This window comes from Ictidomys tridecemlineatus, chromosome X (assembly GCF_052094955.1).
Source record: "Ictidomys tridecemlineatus isolate mIctTri1 chromosome X, mIctTri1.hap1, whole genome shotgun sequence".
NCBI lineage: Eukaryota > Metazoa > Chordata > Mammalia > Rodentia > Sciuridae > Ictidomys > Ictidomys tridecemlineatus.
Window position 1 is genome coordinate 117,875,310 of NC_135493.1, and position 19,781 is coordinate 117,895,090.

At 40.0% G+C, this 19,781-nt stretch overlaps 1 protein-coding gene across 6 annotated transcripts in view; it reads left to right on the plus strand.

Annotated features, from left to right (window-relative positions):
• Positions 1 to 19,781, plus strand: part of Gpm6b (glycoprotein M6B) — a 162,489-nt gene that overhangs the window by 118,519 nt on the left and 24,189 nt on the right. For 3 of the 6 annotated variants that reach the window (XM_040288042.2, XM_005315976.4, XM_013357235.4), the window contains exon 2: positions 7,053 to 7,172. The exons of the other annotated variants lie outside the window; for them this stretch is intronic. In XM_040288042.2, coding sequence (XP_040143976.1) covers positions 7,053 to 7,172 — 120 coding nt within the window. The remainder of the gene's footprint in view (positions 1 to 7,052; positions 7,173 to 19,781) is intronic. 6 annotated transcript variants of the gene reach the window in all.

The following is a 19,781-nucleotide window of genomic DNA, read 5'->3' on the forward strand; positions in this document are numbered from 1 at the left end:
TCTTTTTTTTTTTTCCTTTTCTCTAATCTACTTTAATGACTGAATAGTGATAAGAAAAACTCTTGAATATTTCTCACGCTGAGGAAGTGAGATAAAAGTTTAAAGGTTCATTTCCATTATTAGAGACCATAATTAGAGACATGATTGCATGTTTGAGAGGTATAAGATCCTAACAGCATCATCCTGAGGAATTCTATCACTGTTTATAGCATTTTTTCTAAAGCAAGTGATTTTGTTTCATGTGTACTTTTTTTTTTTTTATTAATATGATGGTCTCCCGTGGCAGACATAAAACGTTTTTTTTTTTTTTTTCAAAAGCAAGCAAAGGACATATAACTGATACAAAATCCTTTCTAAATAATTGTGAATTTCATAATTTAGTCTCACGGATTGCTATTTTATGTCAATTAAATATTAATAACAGGTCTACAGATTGCCACTGCATCCCTGACAAACTGTATGTGAAAATGCATTAGCTGTGGATTTACAGGCAAAATTAGAAGTGGAAAGATCATTGTGGAGGAGCTTTTAAAATTACCAAAATTTATACACATGAATTGTTTGTTCAATAATTCATTAGCACCAAACGACCAAAAGATAGCATCACATGTATGAAACATACTTAAATAAGAATACAGGCCAGGAAATTTATTTTTACTGATCTGGAGCAAAAAGAATTGTGCTTGATCTGGAGACTGGCTTATCTAGTGATCTCCATTTAGACGAACAAGTTCCCATGTTAGCTCCACAAAGTCAAACTCATACAAGTATCTTCCTAGTTCCTCAATTTGCTTGTCCATTGTCATCAAGACCCACATAAAATAATAGCCACCGATGGTCATGTGTACTTGTCACTTGAGTATTACAGATTTATTTTTAAGTTTATAAAACAAATGCTTATTTCATTGATATGAACATTTAAAAATTTGACATCATTACTTATAGAGGGCATTATATAATTCTGGAACTGATAGACCCTCCCTCTCTACACTTTTCTTTTAAGGCTTTCAGAAAGGATTCTTATTCCTGAGTTTAATTCTATACATTTTGTCACTTCATGCAGTTTTTCATGCTGATATTACCCCTCCCAACACACACACACACATTTTCAATTGTAGGTGACAGGGGCAAAGCCCATCTCTTAATTTGAGGTATTATTGCCCTACCCAGTAGCTTGTGAATTAATAGCTTTAGATAATTATTATGCTATTAAGAATGTAAATTAAACTTAGATTTCTAAATTGACCTTAGCTTTTCTAGTTGTCCTTTCCTGGGCAGGAGAACACATCCCAGCTATTGAGATTCACAAACTCCTACAGAGAGAGCTGTTTATTTAAAAACTAAATCAGAATGGCTTTGTTCCTATTTTAGACAAAAATAATCCAAGGCTTCACAAAAGAAAAGCATTTGTGTTTTTGAAATGGTCTCATAGCTTTGCTCACAGAATGCTACTGGATGACCAAAATTCACAAAGAGTGTTTAGTATATATTCAGGATTTTTTAAGGAAAGCAAGTAGCAGGCTTTCTCAGATGCATTGGTAAAATGCCAAATTGTTACAAATGACGGTTTTTAAATTGAGAGCATTAAATTAAATCAAAGTGTGAGGATTGATTGAGTAAGCAGATTCACTGCAAATGAAATAAGTGGAGGAAATGAATAAGACAGAATCAAAGGAAATAGATCACGGGATCCAATAATAAAAAGATGGAGAGTTAGGTTTCCATTTATTTCAGTGGAGTATTACTTGATGTCAATTCATTTGTGAAAACAGATGCATCTGAAATTGCTGGGAGCATGTAATCACTGGGTAGAAAAACAATTGAATCATAACAACTCTGTATGCTCTATTATATGAAAAAAATCTGAGTAGCTGTGATGAAGGTTATTTTTATGACATATAGGAAATTGGATTCTACTGAAATAATTATAGTCAGGCTAGTTCAGTTCCTATGAATTATTGCAAAATAAAATCCAGAATCTAGGCATCAAATTAAGTTCCTAACCACATAGCAAGAAAAATGTAGTAAATTGGAAATAATGTTTAATTTAAAATAAATTGCAGGATATAGTCAAGAATAAGAAATGAATTCAAATTGACTTGTTTGTAAAATTAACAGATCCATTTCCATCTTTTTTTGATCAAATAGATATGATTTTCTACATGTTTTTAAAATAAAAAAAAATGTATACTTTTCTCCTTTTTTTTTGTTTAGGAGCAAAAGCACTCTTTTAGAACATATGACTTGTATACTGAAAACCAAAGGGGTACATTTAACATGTCATAATATTCTTAACGATCGATGAGTTATGCATTTTTATTGACATTTTTTAACTTGTATTTATGAATGTGGTACGGAGAAAGTTTTAGATGCACTTTTTCTCTAAGAATTTGCCAAGGTGGACATCTGAAGAGATGGTGTCTGGGGAATAGGCTATAGAGAAAAGTGCCTGGCCAGATGGTGTGAGACACATGTGGTAGGTATGATATGGTGTCATTTGATTCTTCTTCTTCTTTTTTTTTTTTTTTTTTAAAGAAAATTTAAATGTGGAGAACTCAAAGAGCCATTTGGTACATCTGCCACTTTTTACATTATCAGTTCCATAAGCATACTTTTCAAGACTTGGTCATGCTAATTCATTAGAAAAGAGTTCTGGTCTATTTCTGGAAACTTACCTTTTGTCTTCCTTGGAACTGTCAACGCAAATTAAGATCGTACATTTTAAGATTATGTTTCTTTGTCACTTGGAAGTACAAGTCAATTTAAGGTAAATGATCTTAATAAAATATTTAGTCTTGCTATATTTGAGAACATGCAAAATAGCCTGTGTCTGCATGATGTAAGCTTCCCCTTCCCAGGACTGGTGTTGGATTGTTCCAAAGATACTCCCCTCCTTTTTTCTCCCTTGGACCAAATGCATGCATGTGCACACACCCACACACATGCACACCCGTGCACACGCATATACACACACACATGAGATGTTTGGCCAGGAGTAGGAGTGGCTATGGGATGAAGAAAGAACAGGACGCACATTGGCTTTTAAGAGAGGGAAGCTACAATTCCAGTTTTGCAAATGTGCTTTGTTGCTCCTCATTTGTTTATTCATTTATTCACTTCATTGTGTTCTCCTTTGAAATGTTATCCCCTGTCCTCTCAGCATTTGTTAGAGGAATGAAAGTGTGCTAACTCATTTTAGGCACTATCATTAAGAGTGGTACAATTTCAGCTGGCCATGGTGACATATACCTGTAATCCCGGCAATTTGGGAGGCTAAGGCAGGAGGCTCACAAGTTCAAGGCCAGCCTCAGGAACTTAAAAAGACCCTGACTCAAAATAAAAAAAGGGCTAGGAATGTGGCCCAGGGGTTGAGCACTCCTGGGTTCAATCCCCATTACCAAAAAAAAAAAGTAGTATAATCTCAGGTTCCATAATTTTGTTGGATTGGTGGCAAATAAAATAGAAGACAACAGTGGCATAGAAAATTTTGATTCTTAACCAGCCCAGTGATATTTTTCTTTGGAGAGTGTGTAATAGGAGAAAATAAAATAATATCATACTTTATAGGCTGACTTTATTAGTTATATCAACTGATTTATATAATCAAGTCTTACTATGCTATATTTGGCATCACAAGTCACACTTTTTTCGAAATGTAAAGGACCAGGTAGCAAATACGTACAGCTTTGCAGACCACAGGTCTTTGTCACACCTGTTGAAATCTGCCATTGTAGCATGAAAGCAATCATAATATGAAAACAAATGATTGCAATTGTGTTCCAATAAAACTTTTTTAATAAAAACAGTTAGCCAGCTGGGGATATAGCTCAGTTGGAAGAATGCTTGCCTTGCATGCACAAGGGCCTGGGTGCAATCCCCAGCACCAAAAAAACAAAAAACAAAAACCCAGATAGTCATCATTTGCCAACCATTACTATATTCTATATTCTATTGTATTGTTATGGCTTTCTTTTATATTTTAGCTAATAGCTAAAAATGAAGGATAATAAATATAGCTTTGAATGATCAGTGAATATGTTCTCTCTAGGCAGCTTAGTGATTGTCACTTAATTGCTTCTAATAAACAGGAAAAAAAGGAATGCAGCATTGTTTTGCTTTCTTTTCTTTAGTTTCCCATTGTTCATGTCATGCCCAACTTTGGTGATGAGCACTCACAGTTGTGTGTCTACATAAACCACCAGCACTCACCACATCCCCAACTTCTGATCTCAAAGGGGGACATTTTTGCAGTGTTTCCTCCATAAGGCCTAAACCATTTCCTCATTCTTACCAGATGCCTGGAATGAACAGGGTATTTTGATATACCCCTGGAGCTGAGGCTTTTTACAATCAGGTAACTCCCTTCTAGGTGTTGGGACCCTGTCCTCAGTATTCAAATATATATTGTGCTCTCTAAAAATTTACAGATAGCCTTATATTTAATGTCTCAAATTTATCTCAAGTTTATTTTCTACTAAGTTTATCTCTGGGGATGGGGATATAGCTCAGTTGGTAGAGTGCTTGCCTCACATGCACAAGGCCCTGGGTTCAATCCCCAGCACCAAAAAAACAAAAAACAAAAACAAAAAGTTTATTTCTAAAATGTAAAATCCAAGTGATTTTCTTTTCTTTCCTATTTAAAGATTTGCTGTTGTAAGAAGACCTCTCCAGAAGTATCAGTTCAGGGAATGGGAAAACATCTATGCAGTTGCTGATTCCCATTTGTGCATCTGCTGGGGTAGTTATGTTTGAATGATGAATTAAGTACCTCAGGCGTGGCTGCCAGAAGACACACTGGTGTTAGGAAATCCATGGTTTTCATTGATGTTGCCCAGTAGCTAGGACGGATTCACTGAATGTCTGCAGACTTCCCTTCCCATGTAGAGAGATGAGGGCAGGACAGGGACAGAGCCTCTGAATTGCATGGCCTGACTAGAGTAGAAGTCTACAGGGTAGGGAACCTGGAAGGCCATTCTGGGTCCATGGGCTCCCAGTGTGTTTACTTACTTTCAATTAAATATTCATTCAGCTAATAGTTATTAGGCACCTACTGTATGCTGGGTGTGCAGAGATGAAATCTGAAAAAGGAAGATGAGGGACTGGGAGTCTAAATCAGAAATAGAGCACTTCCTAGCATGCATGGGCCCTGGGTTCCATCCCCAACACCCACCCCCCAAAAAAAGAAGGATGAAAATTTTCACATTAAAAGTGACTAAGGTACTTAGAATCCTCTTGGGGGACCAACATGAAGGGCTCACAGCCACTTTGCTAAGAGGAAATTAGATTGTTCGATGAGGTGATTTGACCTTCTGGTTCTTTCTAGCCTCAAGAGTTCTTTGCTGCAGAGAACATAGCACCTTTGAGAATCTCCTTGAAGGCTGAGGATTATGAGCTTTTATAAACCTGAATTAACATCAGTAGCTGAGGACCAGGGCCATTTCTTTAGGAGGCACAGCACAGCTCACCTCAGCATGGACCTCAGAAAAACACTGCTGCCTCTGGAAAAAGTATAGAACAGCCGCAAATGCACAGGCTCAGGAGGAGGTTGCGGTGGTTTTTTAAAGTGCGCCCTCTGGAGGCTGATCGCCCAGGTGCACACCCAGGCTCCTCCACCCACTGGCCAAATGACCAGTGCCAAATGATCTTTACCTTTTTGTCTCCCTCCCTTCTTCATTTATCAAGACAGAATAACAATTTCATAAGGTAGTTGTGATGGATAATGGAACAAGAACCATGTGCTCATTAATATGACAACTAGCACATCATAAACACTTTATAAATTATAGCTGTCACCCTCAGCACTGATAACAGAAACAGCAGTAGCCAAAAAGTTTTGTTGTGCAGTTCTGATCTTATTCAAGTCCCTTTTATTTCTCCTTTTAGACAAAGCATTTTTATCTTACTTTGAAGTCAAAAAGGGTCTCTCTAAAGTGTCACCTAGAAAAATAAGTCTTTGCTTCCCAATCTAAAAATTCTTAAAGAGTTTTCAGAGAGAGAGGAGCGTGGAGTTGGGATTCCATGCAGGCACTGTCAGATTTTCAGTGTACCCTGTCAGGGTGTTTGCTGCTTTGCCTCCCAATGTGGATATTTACTGGGTCTTTATCGGCAGCCATCTAAGGTGCCAAATGGAGCATTAAAACTGCTCTTCTGATGGAATCATTGCCCACATCAGTGCCAGAAGCATTTTTTTAAATCTCTAAATATTTGTGATACCTCAGAGGACATAACCCCTTATCCATGGTGACCTGAGTTTGTTAGGGATTTCAAGATTATAATTCAACTGTTATCAGAAGCTTCTTCTATGCCAGGCAAATTGGTAGGTATTTTCTTCTCCATTCCCTAAAAAGTGGGAAACAGTCATATTGACAGAGACCCAAGTCCTCTGGAGGCCAGTTGTCGACACCTGAGTAAGCTCTGACTTGAGCCCCAGACCTGCAGCCCTTTCTTCATACTGAGAAATCATTGAAATAGGATTTAATGTAGAACATTCTAGACTCTGATATTCTGAGCTGAAGGAGAGGTGACACAGAATACTACAAATGTCAATGGAGGACAGATATTTTATCCAAGATTCAGCAGGCTACTGGGTTATGTGTCAGATTTTTAGGACTGAAACTGGGGACAATTATAGAGAGAGAGCCTAGGTTCACCTTTGCTTATGCAGCTGGCAAAAATTATAGTGCTCTTTTGGACTGAAAAGGAAATAAAACAGAAAGAAAAATCGTGCGAAGCCAAATTTTAACTATAAATAGTGTCTTTTCCAAATGAGCATTTTGAGGGGTGGGTTGGAGGGAGGAGGTGGAGACATGAACAAAGGAAAGGAGATTTTGGTGATCTGTATAAATTGAAATTAAAAGATGAAGGAAGCGACTCCAACATTCTTAAATGTATCATGCAGAGTTGTTGAACTGATACTGAAGGATTACATTTCAATAGCATATATTTAAGCTCCCATTTCCTTGAAGTATATGGTAAAAGAATAAATAAAAATGCTGATATAGAATCTTTGCTGGAGATAGAGACACTGACTCTTTGCCACCTGAAATTGGCAGTGAACAGCAGAGCTGAAATGGAAATTGGCAGGTACCACTGGATGTACCCAGGCTCAAAGAACCACCAGTACCATCCTGTGCCAACCATGGGGGACAGGGCTAGCCCCTTGAGCAGTCCAGGTAAATACAGCCTTGGGGTGAATTCTAATAGCAAGTCAACTGTTCTCTTTACTATGATTTGTAATAGCTCTTTCAGTTTCGTGATATTTTATGTTTTGCTTGATGCATTAATTTGTTGACATGGGCATGGGTGGAATTGGCCCTTTAAAAATTTTTTAATCATCTTTCATTTTCTCTCCCCCTTTCCATTCCACCCCATCTTTCTCTATTTTCTCTCCCTCTTTCCTCACCCCACCTCTTCTTTTCTAAGGGAGCAGTGTACAGTAAGATAGGCCTTGGGGCTAACATAAAATTTTGGATGTCTGAACCAATAATGGGGAAAGGGGACCATATATGTCCACCACTGGGCCTGGAACAGGACCAGGGCAGACAAGGAGCCTTGGATGTAGGAGTTCTGAGCATGCCCCCAATATCTCTTCAACCTGGCTGTTTTGTGTCACCCTCTTTTAACACTGGTCAATGTCTTTGAGAAAGAGAAATCCAAGCATGTGAAATTAGGATTGGATCAGTGTGTGTTCGACTCCCACCAGGTAGGTCCCTTGGATTCAGTTTCCATTTTCCTTGCTCTTGAAGAGCACTGGTATCTCAGACCACTAGGTACTGGGTCTGGATGAAATCCATGATTGGATTTGGGGATCTTGGGGAAGGGAGAATGCTGACCAATATGGGCATCTACCCTTTTGATTTCCCAAAGTTTACATGTGGCAATGTTCAGCTCAGGTGGCGAAAACTCAATGATTTAGCTAACATAGAACTGTAGTTCAAAGTATGTCGGATGTGACATAAAGGGCTGCTGGCGGGTCAGATAAACACAACAGCAGGCTTAAAGTATTGCCGTGATTTTTGTGTCACCCATAATGTCATCTCTCCCAAATGGCTGCTTGCTTTGTTAAGAATAAATCAGAAATGGCAGCTTAGCAACTACAGCTCTGGAAGGAACAATCCTGAGATACAGTGGAAGATACCTATCGAATGGCAAAGTCATAAAACCCATTATTTCATAAAACCATCTTTTTTCTTCAAGACCTAGATTGTGGTGTCAGGTTAATGGCCATGAAATCTGACTTTCTGTCTTAGATCTGTTAGGTACCAGTTCTGTGTGTATCTGTGCAACGCTGGTTAGAAAAGTTGAGCAGAAATGGATCAGGCATCCATTCTCATAGATCTTTTAAAGAATGTAGGGGGTACCAGATATGGTGGTGCATGCCTGTAATCCCAGCAACTGGAGAGACTGAGGCAGGAGGATTACAAGTTTGAGGCAAGCCTCAGCAACTTAGAGAGGCCTGGTCTCAAAAAATAAAAGGGGCTGGGGATGTGGCTCAGTGGTTACGAGCCCCTTGGTTCAATCCTAGTACAGTAGGAAAAGAAAAGAAAAAAGAAAGGGTTCTGGAATCTTAATTTTAAAAAATTGTCTTTAGACATGATATATCCAGTACAATACTGTTCAGTAATAAAAAGGAATGAAGTATTGACCCATGCTATGACATGGGTCAATGTCAAAAATATGACAAGTAAAAGAAGTCGGACACAAAGAGACCAAATGTTATATGGCTCCATTTGTTTTAAATTTCCAGAACTGGTGAATCCATAGAGACAAAAAATAGATTACTGGTTGCCAGAGACTTAGGAAAGTGGGGAATGGACCACAACTATAGATGTGCACAAAGAATGATGAAGATGTTCTGAAATGAGATTTTGGTGATGTAAATTTACCTGAAACCATTGAGTAGTACATTTGAAACAAGTGAATTTTATGAAAATAAATTGTACTCCATGAAGGTATTTTAAAAAGTGCCCCCCGAAGCTATTAGACATGTGTAATTTAAGGTTGGCGGATATTTGTTAACAAGAAAGCCCCTGTTATCAGAAACTACTGCTTGAGGCAGGAGGGTGGTCATTTTAAGAATAAGTGTTAGGGGGGTTGGGGCTGGGGCTCAGTGGTAGAGCGCTTGCCTAGCATATACAATGCGCTGGGTTTGATCCTCAGCACCACATAAAAACAAATAAATAAATAAATAACGTATTGTGTCCAACTACTATATATATAAATAAAAGAATAAGTGTTAGATGACAGTTTATGCTGTATAATACCACCACCAAGGGTTGGGTACTGCTTCAAATCCCATCTGGAGAGCCTGAGTCAGATGAATAATGATTGTCAACAGCCCCTTGTCCATTCAGGTCTGGTTTTGGCACCAAAGAAGTTCAGGCCAGCATAGGTTTTTCTGCCAGATAAGTTAGGTGATAATGGATTTTATCTGAGCACACCTATAATCCAACAACTTGGGAGACTGAGGCAGGAAGATTCAAGTTCAAAGCCAGTCTCAGCAAATTAGCAAGGCCCTAAGCAATTTAGCAAGACCCTATCTCAAAAATAAAAGATAAAAGGGACTGGGGGTATAGCTCAGTAGTAAGCACTCCTGGATTCAATCCCCAGTTCCCTTCCCTCCAAATCCTCGATCTTGAAATGGTCTCAACCCACACAGTTTTAACTTTTTTGTGCATGAACTGCAATCATTGGTGAGAGGGGAAATGCTGCTGACGCACAAAACATTGGGATCATTTGTGTCTGTGCTGGCTATAGCGACCTTACTCTTGATAGTTTAAAGAGAATGGTGTAGGCCTCAGAGAAGGGGGCTTTAAACCGACCATGCTGTCACCTTTCCAGGCGCTTAGAGGTTTTCTTGGCTCCAAAATCAATGCAGTTGCCATTCTGTACTTAGATCCTAACCAGATGGTGTGAGGGAAAAAATAGAGAATTCCATATGGCTCTTGTGTCTTTTTTTTTTTTTTTTTTTGTATAGAGTTCTCAGTTTCTTTCCACTGGGGGAAAGAGGTTTTGATACAGCCTGACCAAGAAGTCTTTGCCAAAGGAAAATGCCTCTCTCACTCACATAGTCTTGTCTTGCAGCAGGGGCTACCATTTCTCCAACTTCCTTATTCCCCACCGCAAATGTCAAGGCTGTTCTAGTGTCCTTTGTCTTGATTTTTTTTTTTCTTTTGTCTTTTTTTTTCCCCCCTGCTGCAGCTTCCTGATACAATGACTTTTTAAAGACCTAGCTAATAACTCTTTCACCCTTTTTTATCTTTTCATTTTTTCCATACATCTGGTCTAGGCCTACAAAGGTCAAAGGAGGAACCCCTTGTAAAACTGCCTGAGGGGCCTAGGTCTGAGATAGTAATCTGACGCTTATTGCAAGGGTGAAACAAGATCTCATGCTAGATCTGCATTCCATGGAAAATTGTGCTCAAGGTTTAGGAAACATTCCCAGGCTGCTATAAATTGTGTTATGCAGGCTTCAGAGAATAGTTTCAGAGAACTTAGATTCTCTGCTTCAAGTGTGGGCTGTATGTACCTCAGCAGAATTGGCATCTCCTGGGAATTTGGGAGAAAGGCACAATCTCAGGCCTCCCTATCTACACTGAATCAGAATCTGTATTTTAGTAAGATTTCCAGGTGATTCCTATGCACATGAAGGTTTGGGAAACATTAATTTACAGCCAAGTCCATGAACAAGAAAGGCACAGACAGGAAGGAATCGAAGATGTGAACTTACCTTCAAAATCTAGAAATTTGTCTTTGGAAAAGAGAAAAAAATTGCTTAAAGTATTGATTCTTTCTTCTTTCTGTCTCTATTTATGGAGAGGTATGAGAAAGATGTGTCATGGTAATCATGAACATGAGTCCTGGTTGGTTTGAAATACTGTGACCATTTGATTCTCTTACCTGCTTGTCTGATGAAGGAGATTGGGAAGGGGCTGTGAAGGTGGAAAAGGTTCATTTTCTTGGGCAAAGAGAGGGCCAGAGGAGAAGGTTAGTAATGGGAGTTTGAGAATAGTTCTCAAATGCATCTCATGTACCTCTTGAATATAATTTATGGCATATAGCTGTATTTATTATTTAATGTAGGCTGCGATCCAATGGACCAAGAATGACTGCTCATATATACAGTGGTAAATCTGTAGTTGAGAATTCAGCCTGACAGATAAAGAACACAACAACCATTAACTTCACCAACCCATCCCCCTCTCCCAAATCTGAATAGCTCTGATGCTTACTTAGATTGAGATGGCTGTAGACCATTCCAGAAGTCCAGAAAAAGATGGTGCTCTCTCACTTATGGAACATAATAGAGGGGTGAAGAGAGGAGAGCTGTGGAAATGCTGGTGTTCAGCAAGATGCCCAAATGTTGTGCTTTGCATGGTCAACTATGGATTCCCGAGCAGCCATGGGGATTGGTGACTGAGAGGGAGGGAGAAGTATCTTGAGTGAACTGCTATGACTTGGGTTCTACAGTCTCACTCTCAGGACTCTGTTCAGGGCTGTGTATGTGTCCAGGTGTGACCTCAGGCAGGCTACCTGAGAACAGCAGACTCCCTCTTCCTGTCCTCTGACTGCTGAGCCTGGGACTTTCCTCTCATGCAGTTACTTTATGACCTGGCAGCTATGGGTAGGAGTCTTGGAAAAAGCTGTTGGTTTAAGGCCACCAAGTTTGAGGTCTTTCTCCAAATCATTTTAAATGTATTTCAAGAGGAAAATGCCTCCCACTACAATTGTATGCACCATTGGGGCCTGTGCTTGTGGTTGGGTGTCTGCCGTAACCCACGTGCCAATCCTGCTGTGCAGGTTCTGGGGCACTGCCTCACTGTTCCCCAGAACCTGGGTGCACAAGCTTTCTGAGCTTAGATGGCTCAATCCAGGGAAGCTCTCAACCTGTCGGGTGCTTCCTGTCACTCTGGGTGTTTCTGGTGTGATGGAGGGAAATGGTGAACAAGCATACTGTAGCCCAGGTTCATGCTGCCAAGTTCCTGAGGTTTTTAGGATTCTTTACATTTTGTTTTCTGCTATATAAATTATTTCATTTTCATATCACAAAAAGGTGGTCTATGGTACAGTAACTATTTTATAGCTTATTTAGCAAAGACTATAATCAGCCATTTTATATCCATAAAACATTTCTAGGTGTTTACAAAGGTTCAATTTTTGGTCTGCTATGTTGTCATTAAATGATTAGCACTTGATTGTGTAAGAGTGACTTACTGTGTCTGTGATCTATCAGTTTTTTCTGCCTTTTGGTCCTGTGTCTGCCCCTCAGAGTAGGAAGACGAAGCAGAGATGAGAAGCAAATGCATCCATATTGAGTGCTGATCTGAAGCTTTTTGTCAGGCACAGCAATTGGTTTTAGGGACACAACTTGGATTACTCCAAGTTGAATAATTCTAGGTGTTTAGAAATAGTGACATATGGTCTTTCCTTTCTTCCTGATCCCACTCACATTGTTTTCAGTTAGAATTACCTTATTTTGTTTTGAAATGTTTTGCTCCCCTTCCAGGTAACTGAAGCTACCCGGAAGTAGCTAACGAAACCACTTGAGTCTTCCTATCTCCCTCCAGGCTGTCCTTTTAGACCCCAGTTCACTCTCAAATTATCCACACACATCACCTGTTTCCAGTCTGTGAAAAACTGATGTAAAATGGCTTTTGTACTAAATGGAAAGTCTTTTAGATGGGACAAGTATCAGAGAGTCATTTAGATGGATTGAGACTTTCTCTGAAGGTCATTATGCTTGCATTTTATCTGGAAGCTTCCATGGATGACGCTTTGGACCCAAGAAGATTAACTAGTGCTGAAACAAATGTCAGGCTGGTAGGAGACATAAAACAAATACTTGAACAACCTTGTTTATCAGTGTAATCAATGGAGATTCCTGTGAGGACTTAGACCAGGCTTGTAATGCCACCCACTATGCTTTTTGCAAATAAAGTTTTATGTGAACCAGCCATGCTCATTCATTTACAGATGCTTTGTGGCTACTTTGATGCTCCAATAGGAGAACTGAAAAGTCACTTTGCAACAGTAATCTCTACGAGACCCTGAATCAGTGAAGTGCTGTCCCATCACCTTGGCCATATTCTAATCCTAAGAAGCAAGTTACTAGAACCAGCCCACACTCAAGGGGAGGGAATTACCCAAGGGCATGACTATAGGAGTGGGGCGTGTTAGAAAGCTGTCTGCCAAAGTACATGTAAGTATTTAACAGTGGAAATGCATCGTAGGTTCTCTTAGAGCACTGGCTTCTCTCCTGAATGATAATAGCCCCTTCACTTTCCCAAAGTCTCACCTTTGGGAGCCTGCATCCCAGTACTGGGTACCTAGTAGGTGCTTGATGACCCCTGAGACACTAGACTTTAAGAAACAAGGTCTTCGAATCTCACTGTCTGCTTTGTCCTGTCTTAGTGCCTGGGACCCTTTATGCTATTGTGACAATTGTTTTATTTTTTAGCACTCATGATGTGTGGCTCCATGTGATTCTGTACAGTTTTGGTGTCCTTTGTGTACTTACTTGACTTGCCTCCTGGGCCAGGCTGATGAGGACCTTGCACTCTCATTTGCACAGCAGCTTAATAGGTATTGAAGTAAACTGAACTTGACTGGCTAGTGCAGGTCTCTACAATGGCTTGCGTATGTTCTAAGTTGGGAGAAAGAATGTAAATGGTGTTACCTTTATGGACTAAATTAATTTTCTCTAATATGTCTTCAACCTTGGCTTATAGCAGAATCCTGGGGTGGGGGGGGGTGTCTTTTAAAATCTTGAGACCACCTCCATCCAAACCAACTCAAGTCCAAATCTTGGAATGGGGCTAGCCATCAGCCCATCAGCATTTTTATTTTTGGGGGGGTGGTACTAGGGATTGAACTCAGGGTCACTAGACCACTGGGCCATATCCCCAGCTCTATTTTGTATTTTATTTAGAGACAGGGTCTCACTGAATTCCTTAGTGCCTCACTGTTGCTGAGGCTGGCTTTGAACTTGTGATCCTCCTATCTCAGTCTCCAAGCTGCTAGGATTGCAGGCACACGCCACCGCACCCAGCTACTATCAGCATTCTCGAAAGTTCACTAAGAGATCGATCCCACATGCAGCCCAGGTTGAAAACTACTGTACCAGACCAGGGTCTCCCAATTAGAGGAGGTTTTGCCTTTCAGAAATGTGCTGAGGAGGTATACAACTGAGATAATGCTCCTGGCATCTATCTGGTGAGTGGAAGTCAGGGATGCTGCTAAACACCTGCAGGCCACAGGAGAGCTCTCTCTGTCAACAGAGAACCAGCTAGCCCCCAAAGTTGAGAAACCCCTTATCCTATGAGTTGGGGTGTTGGTAATAGAAGCTCATGGAGTGGCTCAGTTCCAGATGCTAAGCTTTTTGCAGGCATGGATAGCTTGAGGCATCTGGACATTATATACTGGATGATCTCCTCCCCAATGCTTTCTACAGAGAAATATGTGCTTTTAAAAGGGACACAGCACTTAAATCAATGAATTTGAGTCTACAGATATGTATGTATGTGATCTCTACCACACACATGCATGTACACATCTATACATGTGCCATGAATACCCTATCCATACAGACACACACATAGGATGTGGGGGGTGTTGTTCCAGTTGAGGAACAGCTAAGTTTTAATCATCTCCTTTTACTTTTCTTCCTCCTAATTGTAGCCTCCTGTCCTCTACTTGTCTGGTAAAGGTCCTGAGTCCTTTCTGACCCTTTGCTGTCCTCAGCCCTCAGTACAGAGGAGGCTTTCTGCTCTGCCTTACTGACCTAAGGGCCCATCATCAAGTACAGGAGCCTGCTGGTTCTGCAGCCTCGGCACTGGTCCCAGCCCACCCCACCCAGGGTGATGTGCCACCAATCTTTAATTCCCTCCAAAGGTCCACAACCCTTTTAATTACTATTGTCTTGTAGAAATTGAACTTAACAAGACATTTTAAGAAACTGGTTTTGGGGAATAATTGGTATGCATGTACTGCATCTATTTATGGTGTCTGTTTGGTAAACCTTAATGTGTGCACCCATAAAACCAACACAAACAGGATGGTGACATATCTGTCACATACCAAAGTTTCCTCAAGTCCCTTTTAATCCTGACGCCCCCTCCCAAGCAACCACTGATTTGCTGTCTGCCTCCCTGGCAGTCTCCTTTTCCAGGAATGCCTCTTCTGAAGATCTGTTCACATAAATCTCACACCCTTTCTCATTTATCTTTTCCTATAAAATGTCGTGACATTGATTGCACTGCTCCATGGCTTTGTCTGATTTTTATCCTTTTTGCTTCTGTTAAAGACACCCTGCCCCCTTGGAAGCTAACTCAGACCCGTTTTGCTACCACCTACAGCTGAAGACTTTAGTTTGCACCCACTTGGGTCCAGCCTACACATCAGAGCCAGATTCATCTCTTAAAAGTACATCTCAGATCATGTCACTCGCCTGCACACAAATCTTCCCTCTTTTGCTACTGCCTGCAAAATAAAGCTCAGAAGCTCAGAAACTTCAGGCTGGCTTGGATGCCTCCCACGGGGCAAGGGAGGGCCCACCTGCCTTTCTGGCATCTGCCCACACTACCCTGCTGTCCTTGAGAAACTCAGCCATACCAGGGCCCCAGCACCGCACTGGTCCTGCTTTCCTTCCCTCAAGCCTTTCATTGGCATCTGTTCTTCAAGCCCTATCATCCAGAAACCTTTTCCTTGGCTCACCCTACTAACCAAGATCTGTGTCTACCTCACTCCCCCATGTCCCTGTGTCGCCTCTATTCTAATTAAAGGTTGTCTTACATCTTTGTGTGTCACTACCTCATCCCCCACCCCTCCAAGAATGGGTGCCAGGAAGAGTGCACCTGTAGTCCCCAGCAGTCACTCCCATAGCAGCAGGACTCCATAGACAATGAATGGAATTCAGAAGAGTAGACATGCTATCCCCTAGGTGGTCAAGGAAGCCAAGTGCCACTGGAGCTCAACATTGCTTCTTACAGATCTCCCTCTCTTCCCCTACTCAGCACCAGTCTCCCTAATTCCTTGGTCCCCCACTTGACCAAGCTAACAGCAAATATATGATATTCCAGAAAACCAAACCAGTTCCCACAAAAGGCAGAGGAAGAGGCTCACAAGTATCTGTTTCTTGAGTTTGCTTATTCCCAGCCATGTAAGTGTATTTTTACTTTTATATAATCATTCATCTTGCCATTTATCTTGCACTGCTCAGACCTTATTACAAATATTGGAAGTTAATTTATTTTACAGTTTTCACAGAATGCCATTTCAGAAAGGAAAGCTCCTCCTTAAACAGATTTTAGGACAAGCTTTTAAAAGGGTTTGCTGAAAAATGCTTTACTTTATGGCATTAAAAAGGCTCAGCATTCTTAATGTTCTTATATAGTAGAATTTTTATGTCTAATACTGTAAGAAAGAAAGCTGAGAAGCAACCTATCATTTAAGTGATTTTTGCATTTAGCTCTTTAACAGGAAGCCCCTCTGTGAATTGACTTAATGTGTTGTACTAGTGGTTCTCAGACTTTGAGGTGTTCGTCCCTTTATACTTTTTTTTTTTTTCTTGGTTAGGTCTCTTTATACTCTTAAGAATAATCAAGTCCTTCCCCAAAAACTTTTACTCATATAGGGTATTTATACCAATTTTTCTATATTAGAAATTGTAACTAAGAAATGTATTTCTTTAATAATGAAATTATTAGGGTTGGGGATATAGCTCAGTTGGTAGAGTGCTTGTCTCCCATACACAAGGCCCTGAGTTTAATCCCCAGCACACCAAAAAGAAAGAAAAAGAAATAAGATAATACAATGAAATTATTAAAATAACAAACCCATTATCTATTATCCTAAATAGTGAGAGTAGTAAGTACAATTTTACATTTTTGTAAATCTCTTTAATATCTAGTTTAATATTTGATAGCTGGATACTTGCCTGCGTCTCTGCATTCATTCAGGGTATCTTGCTTTATTTGAAGTATAGGAATCTCTCATCACAGGTATGTAGTTGGAGAAGGGAGGAAGGTTTTAATGGCCTTTTCAAATAGTTGTGGAGTTCTTCCTTTACAATACACCAGAATTTAATAAGTACCTATTTCTGTTTTTTTCTCTTCACATTTTTTTAATATTGTTTAGTTGTCAATGGATCTTTATTTTTATTTATTTATATGTGGTGCTGAGAATCGAACCCAGTGCCTCACACATGCTAGGCAAGCGCTCTACAGCTAAGCCACAACCCCAACCCCTCTCTTCACATTTTTATTGGTGTATTATAGTTGTACATAATGGTGGGGATTTGTTATTACATATTCATACATGCACACAAGAGAACCATATAATTTGGCCCATATCATTCAGTAGTTGTTTATTAAAGATTTTGTAGTGTAGAATATGAAACCATGTTGGTGAACTTTTTGTACTCTGTTCATTAGAATTCATCACTCTATTTGTGCTTTGGCTTTTTACGTTCCAGAATGATTACAAAATGAAATTATATCATTTGCAGGAAAATGGATGGAATTTGAGACCATTATGTTAAGTGAAATAAGCCAAAGTCAGAAGTTCAAGGGTCCTGTGTTTTCTCTCATGTGGAAGCTAGAGAAGGAAAAGGAAATAAAAGGTGATGAGTAGGGAGATCTCATGAAAAGGAAAGGGAGATCAATACAGGAAATGGACCAAGGGGAGACAGGTGGAGAGGGTGGGGGGGAAATGCTGGGGAGTGATATTGGCCAAATGACATTGTTATATTTGTGTGCATGTACCAAAAAAACAAAAAACAAATTCCATCACTATGTACAACTATAATGCACCAATTAAAAGTGGAAAGAGAAAAAAATGATTTTGTAAAAATCACATACCGGTTGTTTGGAAAAACATTGGTTCTCTGAATTGATCTATTCAAATATTAACACATTTCATTAAACCATATTTTTAAAAATCCCATTTGTTCCTATCACCACTGATTGCATCAAGAAGCCCTAGAGCGGTCACTTCCACTATGGCGGGTACAATTTCCCCAAAATTCATTGGCAGCAGATACTACCAGTTTTCTTTGAAATGACAGACTGCTCACTTGGTTTTTCTTTTTAAGGAAATTCCTGCCAAATTCCTAAGTCTGAATAACTATAGCTTGTCATTTTTTATTTTTTTTTGTACTGGAGATTGAACTCCGGGGGCATTCTACCAGAGCTACATCCTCTACTCTTTTATAAATTTTTTTATTTTGAGACAGAGTCTCACTAAATTGCTGAGACTGGCCTTAAACTTGTGGTCCTCCTGCCTCAGCCTCCTGAGTTGCTAGGGTTACAGGCGTGTGTATGCTACCATGTCTGGCTCCTTCTTGTCAGTCATCTTTCAACAAAAGACAGTATTCTACAAAGAAAAAAAAGACCTTTTAAAGGGAAACTGGCTCTTTTGTATCTCTCTTCCTGTGAGTATATGGTGGGTAAAGAATGTGCTAGTGGGGCCAGGTGTAATGGGGCACACCCGTGATCCCAGCAGCTGGGGAGCCTGAGACAGGAGAATCGAGAGTTCAAAGCCAGCCTCAGCATTGGCGAAGTACTTAGCAACTCAGTGAGACCCTGTCTCTAAATAAAAATATAAAATAGGGCTGGGGATGTGGCTCAGTGGTTGAGTACCCCTGAGTTAAATTGCCAGCACTCCTCCTGATCAAAAAAAAAAAAAAGAATATGCTAGTGGGAAGTATATTTTGCAGCCACTGCTTGATATTGGCTAAGGGGTAAGCAGTTTTGTTGGGGAAATGTCAATGCAGTAAAGTAAATAACATCTTAGCACCATCATAAAAGAATTTCAATCTCCCAGACCTCCTGAAAGGGCCTCCGCATCTCCCAGGGCTATGCAGACCATGCTTTTAGAACCCCACATTCTACCCTCTTAGCTCAGTGTGGGGCTGGTGGACCTTCAGTACACAGGACGGAATCACCTGGGAGCTGGCATGAGAGCTGGCATGAAAGGCAGGAGCTCAGTCCTCTCCCAGATCTGTTTGAAAAGAATTTTGCATTTTAATGTGAGCAATTAAAGTTTGAGAGCCTCTGCTGTTTAAAGGGCTCTGCAAACTTTTCCTGCAAAGGGCCTGATGGTGAGTTATCTGTGGCAACTACTCAACTCTGGCTCTGTAGCTTGAGAGTAGACCATATGTAAGTGAGCGATTGTGGCTGTGTGCCAATAAAACTTTATTTATGGACACCAAAATTTGAATTTCATATACTTTCCATGTGTCACAAACTATTTGAGCTTTTTTTTTCTTTTTTTTCAATACCTTTATATTATTTATGTAGTGCTGAGGATTGAACCCAGTGCCCCATGAATGCAAGGTAAAGGGCTTTACCACTGAGCCACAACCCTGGCCCTCTTTTCTTTTTTAATTACTTAGAAATGTAAAAATCATTCTTAGTTCACAGGCTGCATTGGAGAGCCAGATTTGGCCTGTAGGCTACAGTTTGCTGACCCTTGCTCTGTATCACTTGTTTGTCAGCTTGGGTGCTCACTGAAATCACTAAAGGAACTTGAAAAGCCAAACATAACTTTCTAATTCCTGAAATCCCACCTCTAGGAATTCTGATTTAATTGCTGTGGATTGAAGCCTGGGCATTAGGATTTTCAAATGTTCTCCAGATGACTCAATGTGCAGGAAAATTTGACAGTGTCTGTTCTATAATTTTCTCAAAGTAAATTTTATTTTATGCATTTCTTTTTACATTTTAGTGTTTGGTAGTGTTACCAGAGGGCGGTGAGGAGGATGGTGCATTGTAACCTCAGAGCAG